At 45.5% G+C, this 27,231-nt stretch overlaps 1 protein-coding gene and 1 long non-coding RNA gene across 5 annotated transcripts in view; one reads left to right on the top strand and one right to left on the bottom strand.

Annotated features, from left to right (window-relative positions):
• The window catches only part of LOC115602295, a 111,978-nt gene that overhangs the window by 3,138 nt on the left and 81,609 nt on the right, over positions 1 to 27,231 (top strand). For all 4 annotated transcript variants that reach the window (XR_003989641.1, XR_003989640.1, XR_003989642.1 and 1 more), the window contains exon 4: positions 22,395 to 22,466. This is a non-coding gene — a long non-coding RNA (uncharacterized LOC115602295). The remainder of the gene's footprint in view (positions 1 to 22,394; positions 22,467 to 27,231) is intronic.
• TSPAN2 (tetraspanin 2) lies at positions 281 to 21,908 on the bottom strand. Its single transcript, XM_030473267.1, has 8 exons — positions 21,744 to 21,908; positions 19,190 to 19,292; positions 6,494 to 6,591; positions 5,993 to 6,067; positions 5,361 to 5,462; positions 4,421 to 4,495; positions 3,651 to 3,734; positions 281 to 1,757 (listed from the first exon to the last, which is right to left on the bottom strand). Exons 1-8 carry the CDS (start codon positions 21,810 to 21,812, stop codon positions 1,692 to 1,694), a joined length of 672 nt encoding a protein of 223 aa, XP_030329127.1. The 5' UTR covers positions 21,813 to 21,908; the 3' UTR covers positions 281 to 1,691.

Here is a 27,231-nt window from a genome sequence, read left to right as displayed (position 1 = left end):
TAGAATGCATGCATTTTCTGAAATCCCATTTCTTTCCACCATGTTTCCATGGCATAAAGACCCCATGACTTGTAAATGCCAAGTCCTGTTAGACAGCAGGGACCATTTTGATGAGAGATGTACTTTAGCTGAATTTTTCCCCATCATGTATGGAACAAGTGCATCAGAAATCTGAGCTAGTGATCATCAGAGAGCCAGAGCTGCTCTGTGGGTATCATCAGCAAAAAGCTGTTCTCTGAAATGGTGAATTATCTTAAGCAAAAGAATTAAGAGATTCCGAGCCTTTGATGTAATTTATTTTCCCCTTTTGGGGACAACCTTTCTCCCTTCTAGACTGTTTCAAAAGGAACATTCTCTTATTCATAAATATGACAAATAGAAAAATAAAAATATAGAAACAAAGGATGTAAACTCAAGCCCTGAGGTATTTCAAGCACACAGTGTAACGTTTATACCTGACACACCATCGAAAGGTGCCAGTAAATTAAAAATGTACTTTATGGCTCTGTAAATATGTCCCATCTTTCTTTCCTGCCTTATACCTGCAAGAAAGGGAGAGAGGTTGAGGTAAGAGCCCCATGGAAGCTGTGATAGTCACAGAAGCAGAAACAGAGGATATTAAAGTGCTGTGAGTCTTCCCCTGACTATTCTCACTCTTCAGTTGGCTTCCCCAGGCCAATTAGATTCTACAGAGTATCTACAAAGCTGCTGCTTTTCTGGCTATAGGCTCCACTCCTGCACCAGTATATACCCCATATAGAGTCTTGCAGGATAAAGGGACTTCTGAATAAAGATTTTAGTGGTCCCTTTAACTCGGATTTCTATTGTTTTTGGTGTGTATCTCAGGCTAGCACTGCAGTTGCTCCCAAATGACTGCATTGTCTTGCCAGCTTCCCACCTCTTTCCCCTTCTTCCTTTAGCCTGGATCTCCTTGGACCTATTTCCTCCCCTAGAGCTTTCTGCATTTGCATGAAGGGTAACAAAACCAAATCCAGTCTCTGCATGCCAGTGGTGCCAGTGGGTCTCCTCACATGAATTCGAGTTTGCTGGAGCAGGCCTTTAGGCATTAAATTTGTTTTAATAAAGTCCAATTTTATTAATTCTACTCTGTTTAGGCTTTGAAAAGAACAGTTAGAAAATAGATCCTAGGTCTCCCTTTTTAAAGTGGCATTTGTTCCTCTGCTAACCCTTGGCAAACGGGCTGGACATGAAGGGTTCCAAGCACTGTGTGTATGTGGGGTGTGCACACTCTTCCATAATGAGGCTCTGGAAGACTGCCTGCAAACATGCACACATTGCACAGTCCATTTGCACATACTTACCTAGACAAGATACTGCATATACAGGTACCTGCTCATGCGCATATGTATTTGTAAGGAGAGATATGCATGTGCTTACACGATGTCTATAGATGTGTAAACTCTTAATTGCACATATACAAACATTAACAATTAAATTAGTCCTAGATGCACCTTTGCTTTTTTTCATTACAAAGAACATTTAAAAGCCCTTTTTTGTTCACTTTGATTTTACTGTAACTAATACAATTCACCTGCTCCCCTAATGGGATATTTACCCCTCATTATGTTAAAACACTGATTAAAATGCATTACAATTATTAAATTGGGTAGAAGAGCACTTCTTGTAAGCTTAGTCTGGAACTCCTGGGACATAGTTGTGCAGTGACAGTTTTAGATCATGTCTCTTGTGTTACGGATCGCGCAGCACAGAACCATGCTGAATATCATGCCAAAGATCTAGAAGAGAAGGGATGTGATTTAGGGATCTACTTACAACACAGTTCTAAAATAGTCTGCATATTAGAGCAATCTGAAGGTTGTAACTGCAGAGTAGCAAGTGGCTGCTTCCATCTACAAACTCCAAGACATCAGACAGTTAACATCAAAGAGATTTCACTGATACTCAAAGTCAAGATTTTATCACTGTTCTTTGTTCTAAATGTTAATGCCAGCAGAACAGCCCCAAACATGAATGTTATTAACATAAATTTCACTGTGACTATTGCTATTATGCCTGGTATTGCTTCAGAAGGTTCTGAATTTCAGAATGCTTCTACATGGAATATTGTATACATATTTGAGTAAGAGCAGAGTATGATTCCAGAGGAACCAGGTCTGGTGCTGAGCATTGTGGTTTTCCAGAGAAAGCCAAGCTCTTAACAGTTACTACTCAAGACCAAGGCTCTACATTAAATATAAGACTCTACCCATGTTAGGGAGCTGGTTAATTAGAGGGAATGTCAAAGAACTTTTGCCAGTCTCTCCAGAAATTGCTTTTTTGCCCTAGTTTTAGCAGCTACCTCCTGAGGCTTCATTCCTAATGACTGAAGGTGAGCAGTACTATTGGGCAGTTACACCACTGAGTTCATATCCCCTCCCCACACACCTCCCTAACGAAGAAGGAGATATCTCACCGTGCTCATGAAGTGTCAGAAACAAGCACAGAAAAAGGTCCAGACATGTTTCTACTGCTAAAGAGGTTATCATTCCATAACTTCTGCTATAGCTGAGGTGGGAAGCCATAGAAGAGATGTTCATATTTCCAGTGTATGCTTGGTTATGCATACGAGGAGCAATGAGGTTACTGGAACTCTGTGTTGCTTTGCTGTATTTTCGAGTGTACCTTCACATTTTGTACAAATCACAGGATTGTTTAATCCCCTTTCCCCATGCCACGGTTTCTATTACGCGCATAAACCCTTCATCTGCTTTTAAGTATCCACATAAGTCCAGGAACCTCGTGCTCATCAGAGCAGCTAAAGGTGTGTTTCTTAACTCATATTCTGGCTCCTCAAGCTGCTTCCGGCTGCTGCTGGTTTCTGGGTCTGAAGGAAGTCTGTGTCTGAAGGCACAAGTGCTGGAAAAGCCTGTTTGACACAGACTGCCCGACCTGCCACGTCCTTGCAGTAGGGTGACATCTATTGGTCACAGTTCTGTGGTGGAGGAGCAGACCTTGGGAATACGATACACACTTGGGGGAGAAGGTGGACTGTAAGGGAAGTTATTGACGCTTTGATGACACAATTTGGTGAAACAGCTTCTGTAACTAGAAAGAACTGTAGGAAAGAAATGCTGCTCTGAAAACTGCAGTTTAAATCCTGTTCCTTTAACAAAATACCTACTGATCACTGGGTTTGTGACCTAGGAGAACTGTTATTAACTATCCTTTGCACTGAACCAATGCTAGAGCCAGCATTTTCCTGGAAAGCCATTTCTATACAAAGGGTAGGCACCCTATTCCTTATGAAATCTAAGGAATGGATGCTTAAAGGGCCTAAAGCATCAGTCTGCAGTTGTTGTGGAATAGATTAAATCCTGCTACAGCCTTTTGATTTTCAGTTTGGTTCATGTGCACTCCATTTCCTACTATAATAACAAAGTAAGGTTGCCATTAGGTACTTTGGACCCTGTCTAAGGGCACAAAATGAACTGCTAAAACAAAGTCACACAAGTCTGCTTGCACCCATGTGGACAATTCCCAGAGAGAGGATGCACTGAAAGTGATAGGAATAGCTTCACCTTTGAGGAATCTCGCCAGTTGCTGCAAGACACTTTCCACAAAGCTTTGAGGAAGAGACAGAATACTGGGCTCAGATAGAGATTTGAGAACGAGAACATGGATTTACTCACTGTGATGCCAGCAATTGCAATTCCAACAATTCCGACTAAATGCAGATTAGCATCAATTACCTTCTGGATCTCAAACAGGCAGCTCTGTTAAAAACAGCATGGAAAGATCTTTATTCCTAGAAAAATATACTCCAGGCAGCCCTGAACAACAGATATCAGGAAAAAAATTATTGCAGACACTGTCCTAATTCCTCCGTCTGTGTCTTGTGTTTTGCAGGACAGTTTTCCCAGTGTATTTCCCAGTGCCTCTTCCCTCTACAGGCTGATACAGACAAGTCATCTTATAGTTCTCCTTAAATTTAAAACCCTTTCTATGATGGGCCATGCCAGATCAGGAAGTTTGGCCCTTCAGCTTGACATGGACTCACAAGCAGATTCCACCCAAGACAGAACTAACAGTATCCTCCTTAACACCAACAAAGTTGCTAGTCAGGAGTCTCCTTGCAGGCACTTCCAAATTCAGCCTTCACGGGGCTTTTCATGTAGGACTTCTGTTCTGCTACATCCTTCCCACTTTTCAGATGATGTAATATTGTCTCAGCTACCATGGGATGCTGTAAGCAGGCTTCAGCAGTGAGGGCTGGGTATGTTCAGTACAACTTCCAACTTATTTCTGCCTCCATTCTGCTCCATTTCATATGGAATTTCATGCTGGAACTTGTAAGGTAAAAAGGAAGTTCTTCCTTTCTTTTACTTACAGAATGTCTTCAATTTTACTAAACAATTGACATGAAAAAGTGATTAGATCAACCAGAACAGAGGATACTTGCCTTTGGCAGCTGGATATTCTCTGGACAGGGTAGTCCCATTTGTTGTTCTATACCATCTTTACCACAACATTGGAACTAAATGAGGGAGAGATGAAGGATCAAAGAAGGGGAAAGCATAGACTGGTTTCATACTGAAGGTGAGACAATAAATAACAACAGAAAGAAACAATACAGAACAAGTAATAAAGCTACTTCCTATATTAATTGCTACTTCCAACTCAAAAATCAGTTTCAGTTGTCTGAAGCCCTAGCAAACAAACAGATTTGTATTAACAACTTCCAGGCAGGGTTCTTATTACAGATCTTGGAGCAAACTAGTGGATTTTGGGAAAGCAGCTCCCTGGCTTATAGGGAAATAGGAGTTGTTAAAGGGAGAAAGCAGAAAGTTCAAATAGCACATACAGAATTATGTGCAACACAAAAAAGCTGCAGCAGAGAATGCCAGAATCTTTAGTTCTGACAAAACATAGTTGGGTTTGGAGACAGTAATAAATCAGAGTGTTTCAGAGGGTTTGTTTTTCCTGTTTGCCTATCTCCCACAAAATGCTTGGAATTCCTTTTTGGGTCAGAAATAACAACTATGGGAGAAAGACAAGAGGGTTTGAGGTTGTGAAATGTTTGTTCCAAAGAACGTGGGAATGCTGTAAGGAGCAACAAAGCTTGGGCTTGATCTCTGTGGGAGGCAGTGTAGATACAGGATGGACACAAACAAGATTCAGGAAGGCACAGGTTCCAGTTCTGATTCACACACTAACTTATTGGGTGGCCCGAACTGAGCCACCCATGTGCTTTTGCTTCTTTACCTACTTGGTTCAGTCAGCGACAGGATCTGCCACACTGTAGGTCCTAGGACATGGACAGCGGGAGACATTCTGAATTTAAAGGTAATGTGACAGTAGAGTAGCAACATAAGGTATTAAAGTTGAGGAGGACTACTCACAGCCATGTGGAAATGATAGATAGTCCTGTTGGCCTTCCCCCCTGGGTTTTTCATATAGTCATCATAAATGTCTTCATAGATTTTCTGGGCTTCCTGTATTGCCTGCAGAAATCAGACTTTCCATGTGAGTTACCCCCAGTCTAGTGCAGACTTCAGCTTGTGTCATCAGCCTCCAGACCAGAAAATGATGCCTGGTAAACTGAGGTACCGTGATTGGAAAGAGAGGAGGTTTTGTCACCTGATGGCATTCAGAGGAACTCTGCATGGGTCAGAATGTACATCTGCTGTATTCTATGTTTTGGTTAAACACTGTTAATTGGAGAAGTTCATTGCTTGAATCTGTTTGCCCTTTTCCCAAGCAATGCCCTCTTATCACACAGATCTACTTCGTATTCCTGGTGGATGTGAGGCTGAATGACACCTGCAGATTTTCTTTAATGGGGGGGGAAGATGCATCCCATTCTGGACTGGTGATAACACAAACTCTCACTGACTCCAGATAAGAATGTCAGAGAGTCTTTCTGGGAAGAGTCTCCTGGAAAGATTTCCTACACAAGAGCCAGACTGTAGGTCAGTGCATGCCAGAGTCCCTAAGTACCCATTTATTACATTAGAAGTTTCTTGCTGCTTACCACTTTCTTGCCTATAAAGGCAAATACGCCAGCAGTGATCTCAGCTGCAAATATCACCAACAAGCAAGCAAAGAACTGCAGAGGAAGAAGAGAATCTTGTATTACTAAACCTTGCGCAATGCTGCTTTACATGGACTGCCAGTCAGTCCCTCATCCTGGCCCGGGCCTCAACAGCTCACACAGTAACCAAAAGGAAGCTGGTAGCAGGGGCTGTAACAAAGGGTCAGGTCAGATTTCTTGTTATATGGGAACTAAGGTGGAAGTGGCAGAGATGTGGCTCAGTCGGTGGCTTCAGAAAAGCCAGAAGGTAATTCCAGCCTGTCACATGAGACGAGCAATGGAATTTCTTCCTGTATGGAAGCTCCGCAATAGCTAGATTAGCCAGTGAAAAGACTGAAGACATTTCCGGTCTGGGACAGTAAATATCTTTCCACTAGTGACACAAGTACGCTTTTGGATTATTTTCCTGTGCAGCCCAGGCCCTTGAAACCTTTTACTTACTGCTCCAAGTAAGCACTGAGACTCCCGCGCTGCTCCACAGCACCCAAAAAATCCAACTGTGGTCATGAGAGCCCCGGCTCCCACCAGCACATAGAGTCCTGTGGAAAACCAGAGTCAGAAAAGGATTTAAGGTGGTTTCTCTTCCCAAAATCTGCTACCTCTTTCGTGAAAACCACACATTTGTAAGTAACAATGGTCTCTGGCTCTCACAAAGAGCATCTGTTACACAGAAAACTCTCCTGCCACAAAACCCCAATGATTCCATCAGAATGCTTGGGGAATTTCAGGAAGACAAATGAGGAGACTCCCACCTCCCAAGTTTCTTGTCCCAAAGGCAGCTCAGTCCAGGAGAAGCAGACACCACAGCATCCAGAAGCACCTTCCGACACCTCAGTGAGGAAAGTAAGGCAAAAAATCCCCCCCACATTGCTAGAGGGCTTATTTGTGTGAAACCTGGAGCTAGAAATGCGCTCTACTGCTGTGTAGGGGTGGAACTTCAAAAGCTACCTGGCAGTTATGCTCTATTCATTGCCTGGCAGCACATAACAAAGGATATTTGAAGACCTTTGGGGAAAGGTCCACGCAGTACAGTGTGATGTTGCTCTGGAATCAATGCTTTAGCTGATCGCTATTGGAAAGAAGAGGATGATTAGGGGAAACCATTGAAAGCTGTTAGAAGTGAAAGAAACAAGGAATTTGCACCCTCTGGTGAACTGAGTGAGAACAGCCTGGGGGGTGGGGTGGGGGTGGTCATAAGCTCAGCAATAGTCCTGAGCTTGGTCACTGTAGAGAATGGAAGCTTGTCTGCAGTGATTTGGAGTGTGGCATCTTCCTTTATGAGCAGTAGCTGCTTTACTGCCTGCTGGGCAGGCATAATCCAGCATCTTTTTTTCCTCCAACATACCAGGGCCACTGTTAGAATATGAGAGATGAGCAGCTTTTAAAGGTTCATGTTGTTAGTGCATTATGATCAGAAGTCTTGGAGACATGGGTTAGTGGTGGCCTTGGCAGTGCTGGGGAACGGTTGGACTTGATGAGCCTAAAGGTCTTTTCCAACCTGGTCGATTCTAGGGTTTTATGATTCAATTCCCTCATGCCTCATGTTGAGGGGCCAGGGGAGCTACAGGCTGTGCACACTAGAGGGCACAGCGAGCCTTCCTCCCGCTTTCACTACCAAACTTGTAAGGAAACTTTTAGTCCTCTCAGTTACCAATTTAAACATTGTTTTACAATCCGACCCGAATCTTTAGGGTTAACAGAGCTGCTGGCATTTACTATCAGCAGGTCTTGTGTAACCTACACGAAAAAGCCCTACAAATGACAATGTGCAGTAGTTGCTAGGAAAATGAACCCCCAAACAAAACAGTCAGTACATGAGTATAGAGCATCTCTCTCCTCTGCCACACAGCTGCAGCCTGCTTGGAGAAGGCAAACTCCTGCCTGCTCCCATTCAGTGCCACATCGTTAATCCAGTCACTGGATATCGGCTAGATAGCGATCCCAGCTATAGTGATCCTTCTCCTCCCCCTATCCTTCTTGCCCTGGTACCGTTCCTGTGCCAAGGATTGCTGTGAGGACACACATTCTGCTAAACAGCACTAAAACGGTTATCATTAATGTGGCTTTGCCAGGTCTGTGATGGGATATGTGGGATTTGCTGCTTGCCAAATGGTCTGGCAGTTCATATTCTGTATTTTCTAGATTTTTAATATTCAGCATCTTGTGACTTACCAGGACTGAGCTAATAATTGTAAACACAACACAGTGGTTTTTACTGAAGGAGGGGTATACAAAGATATATATGGCTCAGGAGAGAAAGGTCAGCCCCTCATGGAAGAAGAATTGGAAAAGACAAAAACTTCTCTCAGGTGCAGAACCTTCTGTTGAGCTGCCAAACACCAAAACTGCCATTTCCTGAGATCTCCACGGCAAAACAGAGTGTAACTACAAAGATGTTTCCTGGACCCTTTGCTGCACGTCCCTCCCTGCTCCAGTCCCTGTACTTACTTATCAGGCAACTCAGTAGAGAGACTTTTGATTAAGCCTGGGAAGAAGTCTTCCCTTGGGTTTTCGGTGCTTGCAGATAGCAAAGGGGTGAGACCACTCTCAGGAATTTGGATTTGCATTTGTCTGAGAAACAGCCTGAACATTTCCCCTGCATGACTCACAGCTGAGCCGCCACCTCGGGCAGAGCTTCCCTTTTAAGGCGTGTTACAGGAAGGCCTCGCACCACTCACTAAACAAAGCTGAGCTTGCTCTGTGTCTGGCCCCACAGCTGAGCCAGGCAGGAGCTTCAAACCACCTTCTTCCATCCTCTGTTCAGGAGAGTTCATTCCAGACCTTGCCCTTCCTCAGCCTGCGACCAGTGGTTGCTGATACTTGGAGAGCTATTTCTTCAGTTTTGCGTCATTCTTATTTTCCACCTAGATGTTTTTACTTGTCTATAGACACACATGTAATCTTTCACACAGGAATAAGGCACTTGGAGAGTAGCTTGAAAGAAATTCACAGGGGCTCAGCTTGCACTGTGTGGTTTCCTGGCACCCAGATCCAGGTATGCTCAAGTGGAAGATGCTTTCCAGGAAGAGTATCAAAGCAATAGGTTCAAAACCAACCTAGAGGTTGTAAGTATATAAGGCAGGGAGCTTGTATTTCTTTTCCTAGTGGGCTATATGCAGCAAGGTAGGCACGATCACGTCAAATTCTCAACAGGGATAGATCTAAACTGAAAAGTGAAAAGTTTCCTCTAGAAAGGAAAGGGTGGCAATATATGGCACCCCTTAGAACCACAGTCTTCCCTAGAGCCATTATGCACTGACAGCCACCAAGTTAGCCCAGTCAGGATCAGCAAAGCAGACAAATCCAGGAATTTGGTGGTGTTAATGCATCACTGTACAGTAGTGTCATTTCTCAGAAGTATCTGAGCTTCACTACAGCCCATTCTTTTCCAAAAAGCAGGATGGAAAGCAAAGCCTTAATCAGCTTCTATTCACAAGTGCTTCCATTGTAAAACACAAAGCCTTGGCATAGCCTCCAATTTGGCATGTAAAGCACAGCAGAGAAACAGAAAAGACAGTTTGTAGGCACAAAATGGAACATATTTCATAGCTAGAAACTCTGACACACAAAAAGTTCACCGCAAGGCTCAGCACAGCCAAAAGAAGTGTGCAAGTGGGGTCGAGGTGAATGGAAAGTGCTGAGAAGACTGTAGCTGCAGCTTTTTGTGCAGCAGAGGTAAAAAAGTACGAGGTAGAAAGGAAGCAAAGGTTTGTGGCCCGTGTGAAATGTTCTCCTCGCCTCTTCTCGCCTCTGTTCATTTCCTGAGGCTTAATTTTGTCACTTAGATCTGTGCCTGCTAATGAAGAGGAGAGTTTGACAACAGACTAGTCTCTGAGTTCAATGGCAGCACACAGCCTACGCAGGAGCAGATGACAGAGGAAGAGGGGATCCTGAGGACAGGCACACTGCTACGCCACTAAGGAGAGCAGAAATCAGCTATCTGTGTGACTACCCACAGCTCAGGACTATGTATTGCAGCTGTGTGCAGGACACACAAAGCAGGTCACTGCTAGCCCTTGAGTGTAAAGGGATAAAAAGGCACGTGCAAAATGCAATAGAAAATCGGTTGGTTGAGCAGATGCAGCCAGGACACTGCTGACTCTAAGGGGTACTGGAGGAAATAAGGGCTGTTTTGTAAAGACGAGGATGAAAAGTTACGTGTCATAGCACTGGGGTATTTTTGGACAGAGCCTGTTCTCTTGACCTCTTTTGTGGGGAAATACTCAGGTTTTGGGATTGGGTTTTTGGTGTTTTGTTTTAGGTGTGCTAAAACACCCACACCCCAACCACACAGCTTTTTATAAGCTGTGAAGGAAACTTAACAGTTGTACTTTTAGCAGTAAGTCAAGTGAGAGGACATCTAGTAACAGATTGATTTCCTTTCTGGCTAAAAAGCAGAAAGTATAAGAGGGGAGGCCCATACTTCAGCAAAGAACAGATTTGGAAAGCAGTAAAGCAGCAGCTTTGCCATATACTTGACTTTTTGATTCATCCCATGGGGAAAATCATTATTTCCTGAAAGGAAAATGTCACATGGGGTTATTCCCTGTGAAAATCCCAATAGGAGGAATTCCCATTTTCTAGCAGGCTTTGCAATTACCAGGGGAATGAACAAGTTACATGGCAATCTCAGAGCAACCTATGGCTCCCAGTAGTGAAGAATGGCAAATCCACAACTTGGCAGAGATGTCTAGGTGGTCATCTGTGATCACAGCACAGAGTTCTTCCATAAGATACTGTTTCCTCTGAGTATGATACATAGACCCTATTGGGGCTGTACTTGGAGACAGTGGATCTGCAAGTGTGAATAAGCACCTCTCAGGAAGGATAAAGGATTCTGTGTGCCATTTCTTCATGAAAAAAACCTTTGTGACTAGCAGTGAATGCAGAATTCCATCATTTTTAGACTAGGTAGAAGAGAAGGATGGGATTTTATAGTTGCTGACTGCAATATGTCTGTGTATCAAGAGTGAGGCAGGGATCAGCCCCATTTTTAGAGTAATATCAACTCAAGACTGTTCTTTGTACCTGAGAGCAATGAAAAGGGAATATGCAAATCTCTGCAAAATTAATCTGAAAGAAAATGCCACCAGTTCTTTAGTCTGTTTTGTGGTGCTTGGACAGAGTGACAACCGTGTCCTTAGACCCAGAGTCCCCATGTGCTCCCATTGTAGAGACTCGTGCTAGGCAGAGGTGTGCACTGCCAGTGCTTGAAAAGAAAGGAAACACCACAGCACAAACCAGGGAGGTAGGAACCTACTAATACGCACATTAAAAAACACCGCTATTGCAGACAGTGCATGAACCATCACCACTGCCACTGAGGCTGGTAGAGATCTGATTTCAGAGTCTGGAGTAAACCCTCTCCCAGAGGTTTGGTTTGGTTTTTCTTTCTTTTTCTTCCAAAATCTTACTGATGGCTTTGAGGTACAAATCCCTGTCTAGAGCCTACTGCAAAGAGCAGGAGCAGACACATGCTGTCTCCCTGTCTGGTGTTATTTCACATGGGTTTCTTGTTTACCTGGCTGCTATGCTCACTTTCCATTCTAAATAATCCTGCTTTTCCTTTTCTGGGCTGAGTAACTAACACCAAACAAACTGCCAACTCTTCATACTTCACTGAGACAACAAGCAGCTCTGTTCTTGCTATAAGGGATGCAGAGCAGTGATTTCAGGAGCCCCAGAATGCAGCCATGATTGAAGAGGTTTTCCTGAGGTTGTATGTGTGTTACAGCCCAGGAGGCGGACGTGATCCTCCACAGATGGACTGAGGCTCTCAAGGACCAAGGACCCCGTAGTGCAAATGCACTACTGGAAAAGCTGAGAAACACACGTAGGAGCTGGAAGTAACAGGCCAGACAGGACAGATGTGTATGCACATAGTAGCAAAGTTGGTTTCTGAAACAGGCTTATTACTAGAGATTACCATGTCTGTGTTAAGAGATTTTTAGTATATTTATCTATAAAATAGATTTGTAAAACTGGAGAAGAGAGGCAGTATTCTGAAGGCAGGTAAATGTCTGGAGAATTGGAACATACTATTAATTTGAGCATAATGCACAGACATAGTTAGATGTCTTGTGTGAATTCAACAGGTATTTTGTGGTTAATTTTCCTAGAACCACAAAAGCATTACAGATGGCTCTGTCGATATCTACTTCACCCAATACTAAGCTCACTGAAGTCAGCTGTAATCAACGTTCCTGTATTAGGTGGATCTGTTCTATCAGAATCCTGTAGCAATGGAATACTGTGAAAACCTTCCTACTCTGGAAGTTGTTCATAGTGCACAGTATGATAATCATCTGGTGAAACTTCTTAGCACTCTTTCTGGTTTTATTGCATCCTTTTTGACCACATACAGCATTCAAGACACTGAGTGCATTAGAAAGTTACACAATGACATCACAGTTTTTCAGTTGGATTCTCATTTCCTTTCTTAACTTCTGTCATTTATTTGCCTTTTGACTGCAGCTCAGTTGAAGGCACTCAGCTGAAGGCACTTTTGTCAAGAGTAACTGACAGTGAGTCTAAGGTCATGTTCCTGGGTGGCTACAGCTAATGTAAAGTTTGACAGTGTTTATACTGCTTAGATTACCTGTTACCACTTGTGTCACGTTGCTTTATTGATCCTGTATTTCATGTGCCTTTTTAATACTCAGTCATTTGGTATTCTACAATCCTCTAACAATCCTCTCTAGATTAGGACACCCTGAATAGTTCTGTGTGTGAATATGTTTCCATGCAGACTTCAGCAATTACACACTTCTAATGCTTAAATGCACAGGCTCCAAACCAGAACACAAATACATTCTCCCCCCACAGCAGCAAAAGTTAGGACTCTGCAGAGAGCCGTCTTTACCCTCTCCACTGCAGAGAAAGTAAGTGTTGGAACAGAACAAGCCAACTCAGTGAAAACCCTCTCTTTTGAACTAACACATCCCCAAAAGGAGCTAAGGGCTTTTGTTTGTTGTTGCTGTTTTATTATTTTCCACTAGACAAAATGCTTTCCTCTTACTGGTTTCAGAGTGGACAGTTCCATTGTGTTTCCAGCTCTGTAAGAATGAAACACAACTCACGAGATTTCCGTTGGTTATATTGGTTTGGTTCTTTTCCTGGAAGCCACTTCAGAGCCTGTCATCACAAGCACAGTCTGGCCTTTTAAATAGAACATGTATGAAGAACAAAGCATGTAACTGAGAAAGCCTGAGCATGAAGTGGTAAATGCCCCATTCCTGGCAGTGTTCAAGGCCAGGTTGGACAGAGCCTTGGGTGACATGGTCTGGTGTGAGGTGTCCCTGCTCATGGCAGGGGGTTGGAACTAGATGATCTGAAGGTCCTTTCCAACCCAAACCATTCTGTAATTCTACGATTCCTGGAGTTTACTGTGCTGCTACAGCAAGAGGAAACATCTTGATGTCTTTTTACTTCACACAGAACCAGTGGCAGGTTTATCCCCAGTCACTGAGGTCACTTGCTACTGGTGGCTGTTTCTGGAAGAGCAGAAGTGTTGAGCCTGTGGTGCCAGGCTCTGGAATGGGCAGTGTGACCAGAATGAGGTACAACTGCTTGGTCACTCACCAAGGTGGTGGCTCACACACAGAGTGGGCAGCATTCCCAGTGACCAGGCACCAGGCTGGCTGGCAGGTGCCTTGAGGAAGAAGAGGGTGCATCAAGAAGGAAGTGGCATAACTGTCAGTTCAACTGTTGCTGCTGTGTGGAACTGGGGAGCTTCTCGATAACTACACCCAGACCAGGGTGGGAGAATGGTTTAACCAGGAGGGCAATTTAACAGCCGCAAAGCATAAAGTCCATTATCATGCTCAAGTGGTGAATTAATCTCAGCATATTGCATATATAAACCAGTCAACCTGAAATAGATGGACAAAGTATTCCAGTAGAATCACCGAATGGTTTTGGTGGGAAGGGACCTTAAAGCTCATCCAGTTCAAACCCCCTGCCATGGGCAGGGACACCTTCCACTAGAGCAGGTTGCTCCAAGCCCCTGTGTCCAACCTGGCCTTGAACACTGCCAGGGATGGGGCAGTCACAGCTTCTCTGGGCACCCTGTGCCAGCGCCTCAGCACCCTCACAGGGAAAAACTTCTGTCTTATCTCTAACCTGAACTTCCTCTGATTAAGTTTGAACCCATCACCCCTTGTCCTATCACTCCAGTCCCTGATGCAGAGTCCCTCTCCAGCATCCTTGTAGCCCCCTTCAGACACTGGATGTTGCTCTGAGGTCTCCATACAGCTTCTCTTCTCCAGGCTGAACAGCCCCATAGGCTTGTAACTTGTTTTATCAGACTTCTTTGTGCTGGCCTTGCCTTTCCTTTGCAGGTGGGTACTGACTCTTAGGAACTGATTGCCAGGTTTTACAATCCCATGCAGGGACTGAGGACTTTTGAACAACTTTCATTTTGAGTAAGGGTGTTTTTTGTGGGGTGGTGCTGTCATGTTTTTATAGCAGGTTTCCACTGCAGCAGCTTTTGTTTTCCACACAGAGCCACTATCAGCCTTTTCTAAACCACTCTTCCTCAATACAGAAGAGATCAGTATACAAGATGATAGGAAGAAAGACAAATTCGTTGTTTAAGTCTTAAGTATAGACTAAAAGTCTCTGTAACACACATGATAGCAGGACCATTTGATGCTCCTCATCTCTACAGAGAGGCTGCTTTGCCAATGGTTCTCATTTTAAACGCTGATAGAGTTTGAGTCTATGGACTTTGGAGAGAAAATACTGTTGACTAAGGATATAGTGCTTGATTCCAAAATACATGACTAGAACTATAACAAAATGAGGCACAGGAGCAGAGAATTGCAGTTTACATGAATTAAACTGCTGGCCAACACCTTCCTGTTTGTATGGGCACCCACTACTATGGAGAAAAACTACTAATATCCTTCAACTCCAGACATGACTTCATATCCTCAGGCATGTGCCATCTAACTGTACCTTTCAAAGCCAGCATGATCATTTCTGCTCTCACAGACCCCCAGAGAAAGCCACAACCACCCTGAAAGTTCTGTCCACAATTGTTTTGGCCCTGTTGAATGCCTGGACCACAGGTTGGATCATGGAACGAAAGCAGAGAAAATGTAGCAAAGCAGAAAGTTTGTGAGCTCTGGCTGTGCAGGAGAAGCAATGCTTCAGTGCTGGCAGTGATGAGTAAGAGTCATCCACATTTAGTGATAGGACAAGGGGTGATGGGTTCAAACTGAAACAGGAGGAGTTCAGGTTGGATATAAGGCAGAAGTTCTTCCCTGTGAAGGTGGTGAGGTGCTGGCACAGGGTGCCCAGAGAAGCTGTGGCTGCCCCATCCCTGGCAGTGTTCAAGGCCAGGTTGGACACAGGGGCTTGGAGCAACCTGCTCTAGTGGAAGGTGTCCCTGCCCATGGCAGGGGGTTGGAACTGGATGACCTTAAGGTCCTTTCCAACCCAAACCAGTCTAGGATTCTATAATTGATTCATTCATGTTTGTCAGGTTTTGTTACCATTCCTGAGGGGGCTTGTTGAGTATGTACATTTCATTTTTATTGCTGCTGGCAGTGATGAGACCCTCTCTACTCCATTTATTAGGCATAGAGAGAGTTTGTCCTCCATGTTGCCCAAGGAACCAGAACAGACTTTCCTCTTCATCCCCCAAAAGCAAAGAGAGGACAAAAGGTGTCTTGAAGTCACCCGTAGAAGCTCCATGTTAGTTTTCATTGCACTCAGCAATGCTGACTTCTTGGGTTCATGCAAACATCTCTCCTTTCCTTCTGATTGTTGCAAACTTTCCTACCCAGCAGAAAACTTGCCAGAGTCTTGGCACAGGAGTCTTGAGAAGGATGAGCAACCTGAGGGAATTCCCTTTATCTTATGGATCTTTTCTCCGTTTGGTCAGTAGTGTCACAGGCAGCTCAGATAAGAGGTAACTGCCCTTCTACTGACCTTTGCTGAAATGATCTTTTATTTTTCCTTTTTTCTTCCTTTTTTAAGAGAGGAATGTATGAAATCCACCAGAGCTGAACTGCCACAGAACAGGAAAGGTGCAGTTTTGCCGCACTACTTGAAGCACAGGCACAAAACATAGTATGAGATGGAGTAACATAAAAACATTGTCATGCAGTTAGAACTCAAAAACTTGGGGAGCTGCAGAGAGAGGATGGCAAATTTTAGGAAGCCACTCCAGTGTAAGATATATGTGGTAAAGTGAATGAGGAGTCTTCATGGGTCAAAGAGTTCCAATTCTAACCTTTAATGTTGTAAGTTAAAAACCTGCAAGCTGCAGTGGGGAGGATGGATCACCAAACACAAAACCACAAGCAACAGACAGCTCAGAACACATATGTGTGCTTGACCTCAGCACTGCTGCCTCTGAGCTGTTCTCAAACCAGCACAAACATTTCAGTGGCTGGAAAAGATGAACGTGTCTGGTTGCCAAGTCAGAGCCCAAACTATTCCAGGGGGCAGAAAAGACTGGGCTGGGCTGATGGTAAAGAACAAGGCTATTTAAGGAGACTCCTTCTGCCCTAATGGAAAATGCAAGGATATAATTATCAATTATTTTAAACTAAAACAACATTTCAGATCCAGGAAAATAAACCCCATCACAAGGAAGTGCAAGAGAGAAGATGGTTAGACTCAGCTGGCAGCTCAGTTCAGGTACAAAAGCAGAATGTGCTGCTCTTTAGAAGCAAGAAAATGAGCTGTTTTCCACAAGATGCTGATTCTGGACAATGCTTCAACCTACAAAGCAAACTCTGAATGCAGCTGCAGTGTTGTTCTAAGCACTGGCACAAAGCTGAGCTGAGCACAGTGTTATCGCAAGGCAGACACAAAGTGGGCAGTGGAACAGAGCTACAGAAGTTGTTTTTAAATCTATTGCCATGTGTTTCTATCTCCATGTCATACTGCTGATCTCCTTCTCTTGCAACCCTCTGGGCAGCTGCTCCTTGTGTTCCATACTGAGAATTCCTATGCAAAAATTGGGCTCTCACCCAGAATGCATGTTACAGAGCAAACACACAGAGCCAACTGAACACCACTCCCTGTGAGAAGGGCACAATACACGACTGTCAGGGGACTCAGAGCTGAAATCTCTGAGGGCTAAAGCCCTTGAGCATGAGGGTCAACAGGCCTTGCCTGTTGCAAAAACCCACCCTTATGGAACTCATCACCATTCCTTTACCACTGTCTTAGTCACAGATTGTTACCAGGCTCAGGCTGCCCCATCAGAAGTCACAAGAGCATTTAACATGATCTGTAAAGAGGGAGGGCAGCAGAATAAGTTTTGCTTTTCTTTAACGGGAATGCTCCCTGTAGTAGGCACAATGCGCATTACAAAAAAGGGCCAACACTGCTTATCAGGTCAAAAGTGCAAGTTTAAAAGAATCTTCAACATATTTATGGCTTGTTCCTTAGCACTTCCTCTGCTAGCAGCTACTTATTACAACGTGCAGCTCTATAAATACATGTGACAGCCCCAGGAGTTGAGTGTCACTGTATATGATGAAACGTTTACAAGAACATGCCCCAGGACTTCTCCAAATTAACTACTCTGATCTGCTTTTGCAGTTCCCATACAGGACTGAAACAGATTAAATCTTGTAGAGATTTAAATACACAGGCACCAAATAACAACACAGTGTTACAGTCTGCACTGCAGAGCTGTGAAATGACCATGGTGCTTATTCACATCACAGGATCTATTATATTCTGGCTTCTAACAAACCAACAGTACTTGATTTTGAAGGCCAGAACATCTTTCTGTCTTGTTGGATCTCCTGTGTCAAGCATAAGTGGATGAGGCAGGGAAGAGCTCCAAGACAGAGCACAGGAAATTCAATGGGTATAAACTGGACCTGGCAAGGAAGTTGATGATCTAATAGCAGCTCAGATGTGAGAGAAAACATAAATCATACTTCCTGGTTCTGTGTCAGTGGAGGTGCTACAGGGTAACACTCAGGTCCCAAATAGATTTTCATCTGAATGGTTTTATTCAGCCTCATGAACTCCCACAAAACTTTACTGGATGTAATATTCTACCCATCTGTTCCACAGCACCATACAGGCAGCTCTGTGCTTCCAGCCTGGCTGCATATGTTAAAGAAGCTTGGGGTTAGAAGTGTGGTGTGGCAGAGCCAAGGTCTCCTCCGCTAAGAGAACTGGGGTATTTAAAGTCACTGCATAGTTCAGGCAGTGTTCTTGGGATGGGTGACTGACTGGTACAGGACTTCTGGGGTCAACTTCCATTCTTGGCACCCTGTCAGAGTGGTTTGACGGACAAGGCACGACAGGGGATTCATTCACACTTGGCATTTGTAGATGGCAAAAATGTTTGTACCGAGTGAGTCCATCTCCAGGGGTGATATGTTAAAACAGACAAAAACATGACTCTTCTGGTGTAAAGGCACGTTGCAATTGCCAGTGGACAGAGAAATGCAGCTGCTGGCAGTCCTAGAGAGCTGCTATTTAAGGATGTCTAATGATATGGAACAGGGGTGGTGTTCCATATCCTTGGGAGAAAGAAGATTATCTTAAATGCCTAAAATTAGATATGACCAATACCAGTTCTGTAGGCCTGGGGAACTAGTGATTTCTGTCTGGGCTGGACAAACAGCTCTTGAGATGACTGAACACTGACGATGTAGTTTTACTTCTCAGCTGTGGAAGGATTTGCTCTGATACTTGAAAGCATCACTGAGGGCCCCTGTGTGCAGACACAGGGAGAATGGCAAGCAAAAGCTTTCCTGCTGCACTGGTGGTAACAGCATTCAGAAGTGGCAGTTGTTTCACTGGTTAGCAACTGCACAGAGAACTCTGGAAGGATTTCTTGGTAAGCCCCAAGTTCCAAGAGCCTCTGACCCATGTCAGCTTCTATTCCAACAGTATTAGCACAATTCACTTAGGATCCGTGAGGACTGGATCAGATCTGAGAGAAGAGTTCACTTAGGCCTATGCAAGTTGATGCCAAGCAAAGAAAGGATGAAAACCATCATGCACATGACACACAGTACCAGAATGTCCAGTTTTTTATAGTTCAGCCCAGGAATTGTTGGCCTTCATATAATTCAATGTATAAGGTATGTCACATGCCCCAGGATGAAACCAAGGCTAAAGGCTACTGTCATCACAAGCACTTTAACTTACCCATGAAGAAATACTCTGGAGACCTTTTGTCTGAAGTAAAGTCTGCCATAACCCCACCAAACCGCAGCCACAGCCCAAAGGCAATGACAGCCAGTCCTGCCAGCTGGAAGAGAAACACACCAGTCAGTACTTCAGGAAGGGTTGGCTGGAGACATCAAAGAGGTGTCACTGGTACCTTATGCTTTCTTGAAATCCCACAGGTCAGGATTGCACTGTCAGAAAATTTAGTGTTTGATGATAATTCCCATTAGAGTGCAATGTACTTCTTTCTTTCAGCTCTTAACTGTAGTGGTGTTTCTGAATTTCCACTCTTCTCTCCTTCCTAACCTTCAGAACTGCACTGTGGCCAGACAGGACAGGGCTTGGAGCAACCTGGTCTAGTGGAAGGTGTCCCTGCCCGTGGCAGGAGGTTGGAGCTGGATGAGCTTTAAGGTCCCTTCAACCCAAACCATTCCATCATTCTATGACTTTTTTTTTTTTTTCCCCCAACCCTCCTAGCTGTTTTAGGGTAAATAACAGCCTTTTGGGCTCAGAGGTGCCCCCTTCCCTTGCATGTATCACAGGTCCAGCTACTGTGTCATGGGATATAGGATGCTGTAGAGAGACCAGCTGGATCTCTAAATCTTGACACCAAACCATCTGCCAATTCAGAGTTGCTGCTGCTGCTGCTCAGCTGGAAGAAGGGTTCTGTTCAGAGAGGCTCACCAGAAAGAGAGGCTTGGCTTTTTCTTAGGGATGGGCTGGAGTTAAGTGTGTTTGGACCACAACAGGGTGTTCCTGTTAATCACCATGGGACCTCTGTCAGAACAAGGAGCTAAAAGGATTATGACAGTGAACAACATGCTGGAGCACAGAAATGACTAACAAACAAGTGATGGATGCTGTTAAAAGCAAGGAAAAACTTTTAATGTGAACAAGACAAAAAGAAGTGTCAGGGCATATTGTTTGAAGGGAAAGATCTACAGGCCATGGTCTGAGACACACTGCATGCCAGCTGTATTTACAAGCCCACCAGGCAATGGTGTGTGTCCCAAAGCCAGGTTTAGCACCCTTGCAGGACTGGACAGACACAGTGCTCTGCATCTGCTCTGATGGAAACCAGAGCCTAAGTCTGCAGCAACTGTTCACAGAACACATGCTGCTCCCCATATCCCTGGCAGCCTGGCATGGTGCTGGTTGAGCTGTCCTGCACTCCCTGGTGCTCCATTCAGCAGAGCAAGCTGGCAAGCATATGGCTGAAGAGCCTGGGATCACAGCCTTCCTCACAGAAGCATCACAGCAGAGAGTGTGAGGGTCCCCTGCCACCCCAGTCAGAGCGTCTGAACCTCCCTGCTGGCAGGTGTGGGCTCAGCCTTTGGATGGACAAAGCACACTGGGAGCTCCCACTGGTCAGCCCAAGCTTAGGATGTGTTTGAAGCAGGAAGATTGAGATGAGCTCTGAGGCAGAAGCTCTTCCCTGTGAGGGTGCTGAGGCACTGGCACAGGGTGCCCAGAGCAGCTGTGGCTGCCCCATCCCTGGCAGTGGTCAAGGCCAGGTTGGACGGGGCTTGGAGCAACCTGCTCTAGTGGAAGGTGTCCCTGCCCGTGGCAGGGGGTTGGAACTGGATTAGCTTTAAGGTCCCTTCAACCCAAACCATTCCATGGTGATGATGATGATGATGAATGCCCCCAGTCCAGCTTAGGAGATGGTTTCTCCCATCTCAGTGAAAAGGCAGATAACAAAACACAGTACTTGTCATTTTTGTGAAACAACATAACACAAAGCTTTGTCCTTCTCCTGACTTGCAGCTGCAGCTGGGCAACATCACTCTGCTCCTCCAGCTTGAGCACAGCAGCACTGTGTACCCGGAGCTCGCAGTGCTGTCACCAAGAGGGAACAGCACTTGGTTTAACTGTGCTTCAAGCATAAAGGAGACAAAAGCCCAAAACTCTTTGCTCCAGAGAGGCTGAACGGGATTCTTTTGTGACTTCTTTTTGAAAAACAGTGAATGAGAAAGAAAGAAAAAGACATTTAAGAAGATAACATTGGTGATTGTTATCTCTTCTGGAGGGGAGAACACAGCATGAGGGAAAGTGAAAGACGGAAAGCAAGCTTGAATTCAGTAGTGGTATGGAACTGTGAGACCGTTATAAAGGTGCAATAGGGCAGAGTGTGGGCATAGCACTCTCTAAAGCTCCTGAAGGTTCAGCAGTAGACACTTTATTGCCCCATTAGTGCAGCTTTCAGCAAGATAAGCGCAGTCTGATGCAAGGGAAATGTTGTTGGAAATGTTAATTCTGGTTGGGGAAATGCGCATTAAATTACCGGTTAGGAAAGGTGGTGGCTTTCCTCAGCAGTGGCATCTACAAGCAAGTACGTATTTCCCTAGGGAGAACTGCATCCCTATGGAAGCGAGTAGAAGCCGAGGCAGGGGACTCGGGCAGCCCATCCCGGGGCCGGTCCCTGCCGCGGGCAGCCCCGCACCCCGCGCTCTCCCCCAGACCCCGGCAGCGCCCGCAGCAGGTGCCGCGGCTCCTACCGGCCCCGCTCGGCCCGGTCTGAGCCGGCGCTCACCCAGAAGGTCGTGTTGAAGATGCACAGCAGGATCTTGATGCAGCGCATCCCCCCGCGCCCCGTGCCCATGGCGGGCGGCGGCTCCGGCAGCAGCTCCCGCGGCGGCTCGGCCCGGCGCCGACTCGCCTCGCCGGCGGCTCCGCGCGGGGCGGGCAGCGGGGCGGTGCCGGGAGGCAGGTGCAGCGCTGGGCGCGGCGGGGGCAGACCTGAGCCCGCCCCGGGGGCGGCTCCGCGGCGGGGACGGCGCCCGGGCAGCGGCGGACCCTGTGCCCGGAGGGGCGAGGGCGGCTTTCCCCGGTCCTTCCCGACCCTCCCCCGAGGCTCCGCGCCTGCTGCCCGCCCGGCGCTGCCCTCCTGTCCCCGGGCGCGGCTCGGAGGCTGCGGGGACTCAGGAAAATCCCTCTCGTGTGCTTGAGGCCAGGACTTTACATTAGACCCTTAACTATTGAAGCTATCAGAATCCATACCCGCAGAGTTATAAGCAAGGTTGAAAACGTGATGCGTGAAGTCTGGGGGTAGCAGGAAGAGGGCCACTCTCTTTAGGACTATTTTCACTCACACTTTAACAGCCCCTAAAGTTCATTTTCCAATCTCTGATACTCTCTTGTTCTCAAGGTTTAACCCAAACGCTGTCTCTGTTTTGTTTTTCAGCTGCTGTTTTCTTTCTCAGTCTTCAGAAAGTCAAATCTGAAGGTGCCTGTGGGGCTTTGATGGGAGCACAAGGTAAGGCAGTCTCCTGAGGAGTGAGGTTTTTGTGTTAAGCATTTCCTTTCAGTATTTAAGGAATAAACCGGTAATTTCCTGTTTTGTGCTGTATTGAGGTAACTCCACAGTTTTACCCATCCAGATTGTTTTCATGTTTAGAATCATTTTTTCCCCAGCGTGTGTATGGAAACCATGCAGAAAGGCATAGGGAAAGGTGCTGGGGTTGTGGTATTTCGACTGCCGTTACACTCACCTAATGATCCAGTAACACTGGAGAATGGTGGAGGTGGTTTCTATTTTCACTCACTTTGCTGTTTATTCACAGCTGCTTTCAAGCCTGGCAGCAACTGGGGAAAATTATCCCAAATAGTTTATTCGACTTGCACTGGCAGAGTTTTATGAAGAATCTCTTGTTCCATTTGCAATGAAATACACTTTCTTTTTTGATGAAACAAAGCAAACCCCTCTAATTCCCCTTTTCTGCTTCAGTGTGATGCTGTGCTAAATGCTATTGACCTGTCAGGTCGCATGTATTTCTTCTAAAACCACAAATCCATTTGAATAAAGAGCTTAATGACAATGAGATGGATCAAACAGCAGGAAAAGACATGGGAGTCGCCCAATACATTGGAAGCAAGAAAAAAACTCCTAAAGAGGGAGCAGTTTTGCATTGGTTTATGACAGCAAAATAGGTTTTGGAAGTCTTTTATGAAGTTTCTCTATTTCTCTAGTAATTTTCATGCTGATTTTTTCTAGAACCTTAGGAAAGAATTGTTCATCCTTCATAAGTAGTAGGTCTCCTTGCTTTGTTATCGCTACCTCATTCTTGCAGTGAATGAAATCCAGCTGAACAGATGCTGAATTTATGAGGAAGATTTTGCTCTTCCCAGTAAGCAGGTTCAACTGCGAACTGCACTATTGGTGGTAATAGTGGCATCTCTTTGATACTCTTTCCTATGTAGATGGGCTGTTCTGGTCATTTATTGTTACAAACACATTTATGTTAATATTTGATTGTTTCTGACATAAAGTCCTCACTGGGGACGAGCATATTCTCTTGTCTAGCTCTTTTGACTGCTCAGGAGATGTGAGATCATTTCATGTGGACTTGATTCAGCATTCTTTTTTTTTTTTTGTGATATTTTTCCTCAGAAGCATTTCAGAAGTGGTGATTTAGCTGCTGCTGCATGTTTCTTCCCTAAAATGTGTTCCCAGGGCTATGGCAAGGGACATACACAAAATGCTTGTGAACTTCAGTCACGGTCCCACTCCCCTCACTAAGCCTCTGAAGCCCAAGTTCTTGCAGGGGGGGTTCTGTAGCACAGAATGGCTCATCTTCCTCCAAACAGATCAGAAGATCCTGTTTCAGAACCTGTCCTTTAGAGCTGCACATTTCTGACAGAGCTATGGGCATTATTTTTAGCTTCCTCAGTATGTGAATCTAGCCAAGGCTGTGCCTTGAGGTAACATCAGTAACAGGGAGCCATGAAGAAAATCCAAGGGTAACAAATGAAATTACCATGTGGGGTTTAATTTAGCTGTTGATAAAACCTTCTAATCCAGGAGGCAGAAGGTGTCTCTGCCCAAATTAGCATCCACAGCTTTCCTGTGCTGGCAGTGAGCCGGGTTGTGGGAGGGTGACACATTGATCCTGAGCTCTGCCATGTATCTCCCTGCGTGATCCTGACTTAACCTGTGAGCCTGGTTTGTCTCATCTCCTCAATACATGTGCTCTTCATAGTAGAGATAATCACACATATTCTTAGCTTCTCTAGGAAGCAATTCCCCACTTCCTCCTGCTGTGCCTCATGAGTAGTCTCTCCTGGCAAGGCCAAATAACCAAGAGCTGTGCTGCCAGCCAGCAGTGTTACAGGACCTCCAAAGATCTCTGAAAGAACTATGACAGTCTGGGTTACAGGACCACATGTCTTCTGCTCTCTGTAGTGCTGCCAGCTCGGTCTCGGCCCCCTCAGTCCTCCAGGATTTGAGCCTTGGCTGCGGCACCGAGAGCGGGTCCCAGTCACTAGAGAACATGTAGGACAGAGACCAACAGGCTCTTTGCAGCGTTCTCTTCAGGGCTGATTCCCAGGAAAGGCAGAGCTTGCTGCTTAGCCCCCTGTTACTCAACGTTCCCACCATTACCCCCATTACTCCTGTTACCCCCTTTTACTCCCCTGTTACTCACCGTTCCCCTATTACTCCTGTTACCCTTCTTTTACTTCCCCGTTACTCCATCCCCGCAGCTCGCACGGGCTCGCGACGCCCAGGCCTGTCACGCGCACCTTGCGTGCGGCAGCGCCCTCTGCTGGCACCGGGCGGCGCCGCGGCGCTTGGCGGGGCGGGGAACGGGGACGGGAACGGGGGCGAGAGGAAACGAGGAGTCCCGGGGAACGGGACGTGAAGTCTGGAGCACTCCTGGTGTTCTGTGGTGAGGGTTTATACGGGAACAGCGGCCTCGGGAGGCTGCTGCTGCAACTGGCAGGAGGGGGCTGGTCTCTGCTCCCAAGGAACAAGGGACCGGACAAGAGGAAACGGCCTCAAGCTGCACCAGGGCAGGTTTATATGGAGATGAGGAACAATTCCTTCCCCAGAGGGTGCTCAGGCACTGGAACAGGCTGCCCAGGGCAGTGCTGGAGTCACTGTCCCTGGAAATGTTCACACACTGTGTAGAGGAGGCCCTCAGTGACATGGGTTAGTGGTGGCCTTGACAGTGCTGGGAATGGTTGGACTTGATCTTCAAGATCTTTTCCAACCCGGTTGATTCTATGGTTCTATGATCTCCACCTCAAATCCAGGGGATGCCTCCAAAGAACCAACCTCTCGATTCTGCTTCATATTTCCCACTTTTCCCAGGTACTCTGTGCCTATGCAGCCCTGCCATTTATTTATAGCAGTGTCTGTGCTCTCCAGGTTTCCCACTCATTAAGAGGATTTTGAGGAAAACCAGAAAGCTGATTCATATTTTCATTCAGAGGCTGTTGTGGAACAAATCAGTGTAACTAAGGAAAGGACTAGTGATATTTTCCTCAATACAATTATCAAATGGTGAAGGAAAGATTCAGTTGGTGGACAATTCACAACATTATTTCACAAGCTGTGCCAATCAGTCACACTTGCTGTGAAGATGGACATTTTATTGCCATCTTGAAGACATCCAGCTTCAAAATCCAGGGGTTGTATTGTTGTATATATTAAAGAGCCTTCTGTTATCAAAGTGTCCTCTCCCCCACAGGTTCTTACATAGTACATCTCAGCTGGAACAAGCATGTAGACATTTGTAACAGCTCTCTAACGTGGAAATGTCTTTGCAGTTACATTTACAATTATGCAGATCCTGGGGCAAAGACCATTTGGTTTTGGTTATTTTCTCGTCACAGACCATGCTGGGAAACTTTCGAAAGAAGTGTTAATCCCACTGTAGCACTAGATCCTGCTCAACATATGGTATTACTTTAATTTGTAATGACAGATGGGTAAGAAACTATCCTTGCTTGAGCAAGTGCTGTTTCATTTCAATTAGAGAAGAAAGCCTGAGTTTCCAGTCCCATAAAGATCATTCCTAAACTGACTTCAGGATTAAAACATTAAACATATATCCTCACAGGCCTGAATTTTACTGTTCCCCTTCCACGTCTGACCTACTCTTCCTCTGTTATTCATCTTCCAAAATGTTCTCTGCTAACCCACTGAACTTGGGGACATTGGGAGGTCACAATATTGTTATTTCTTTCTGTCAGTTCAACTGTTTTACAAGAACACACCTCCAATTATTCTGGTTTTATGCTTTATGAACAGCAAAAGTTTCATATGCTTCTTACCTCTGCAGAGGGTTGTTCAGGTTTCACAGAACTGTAAAACAGAATCACAGTTTGTGTTAGAAGGGACTTTAAAGCTCCTCCAGTTCCAACCCCCTGCCATGGGCAGGGACATCTTCCACTAGAGCAGGTTGCTCCAAGCCCCTGTGTCCAACCTGGCCTTGAACACTGCCAGGGATGGGGCAGCCACAGCTTCTCTGGGCACCCTGTGCCAGCGCCTCAGCACCCTCACAGAACTTCTGCCTAAGAGCTCATCTCAATCTCCCCTCTGGCAGGTTAAACTATTCCCCCTTGGCCTACCTATTTCCTGTTTCTCAGCTTTTCCTGTGCATGCTAAGCTCAAATCCCCTGTTCAAGGTCCAAAATAGCCCTTCAGAAAAGCACAGGCCAGGGACTGAGGAGGAGCTCCCTTAAAAAAAAAAATCTTATTTCTTGTCTTAAACGTGTAATTTACGTGGAACTACAACTGACTTGAAATTCCAAGCAAACAGCCCCAAAACCATACTGGACTCCCGTTCTGACTGGGACAATGAAACTTGCATTGTTCCCTTGGCATCTGTGTTGCTGTTTCCATTTCCAGTGAGTAATTGCTGGAATGTTAGACCTGGCAGCACTGCCTCTGTCTCAGAACACAGCTCAGGAACTGCTCCATGGACTACAAAGGAGGTCAGAGGGACCGTGCTTCTCCAACTGTCTGAGCAATTAGTCTGCTCCTTTGTTTCCTTCCACAGTTTTTAGTTCTTTCAAATGTGTTTACTTGCTTTGCATCAGGAGCTTGCAGGTACATCAGTCTGCAAAGCTGTTATGAGGCTGTGTTGAGAGCTGTTGTTGGATCCCCTGGCAACCTGGTTTTCTCTTTTTAGAAATGTCCAGAATTTGCTGTGCTTCAAATCCTGGCCTAGCTCTGAAAGCTGCTTTTCAGTAAAAGCATTGCAAGTCTGTAAGATCACAGAATCCTGTAAAAACAC

The sequence above is a fragment of the Strigops habroptila genome, chromosome 18 (assembly GCF_004027225.2).
Source record: "Strigops habroptila isolate Jane chromosome 18, bStrHab1.2.pri, whole genome shotgun sequence".
NCBI lineage: Eukaryota > Metazoa > Chordata > Aves > Psittaciformes > Psittacidae > Strigops > Strigops habroptila.
Note: the sequence above shows the minus strand (reverse complement) of the source record. Positions and strands in the feature narration are given on the sequence as shown.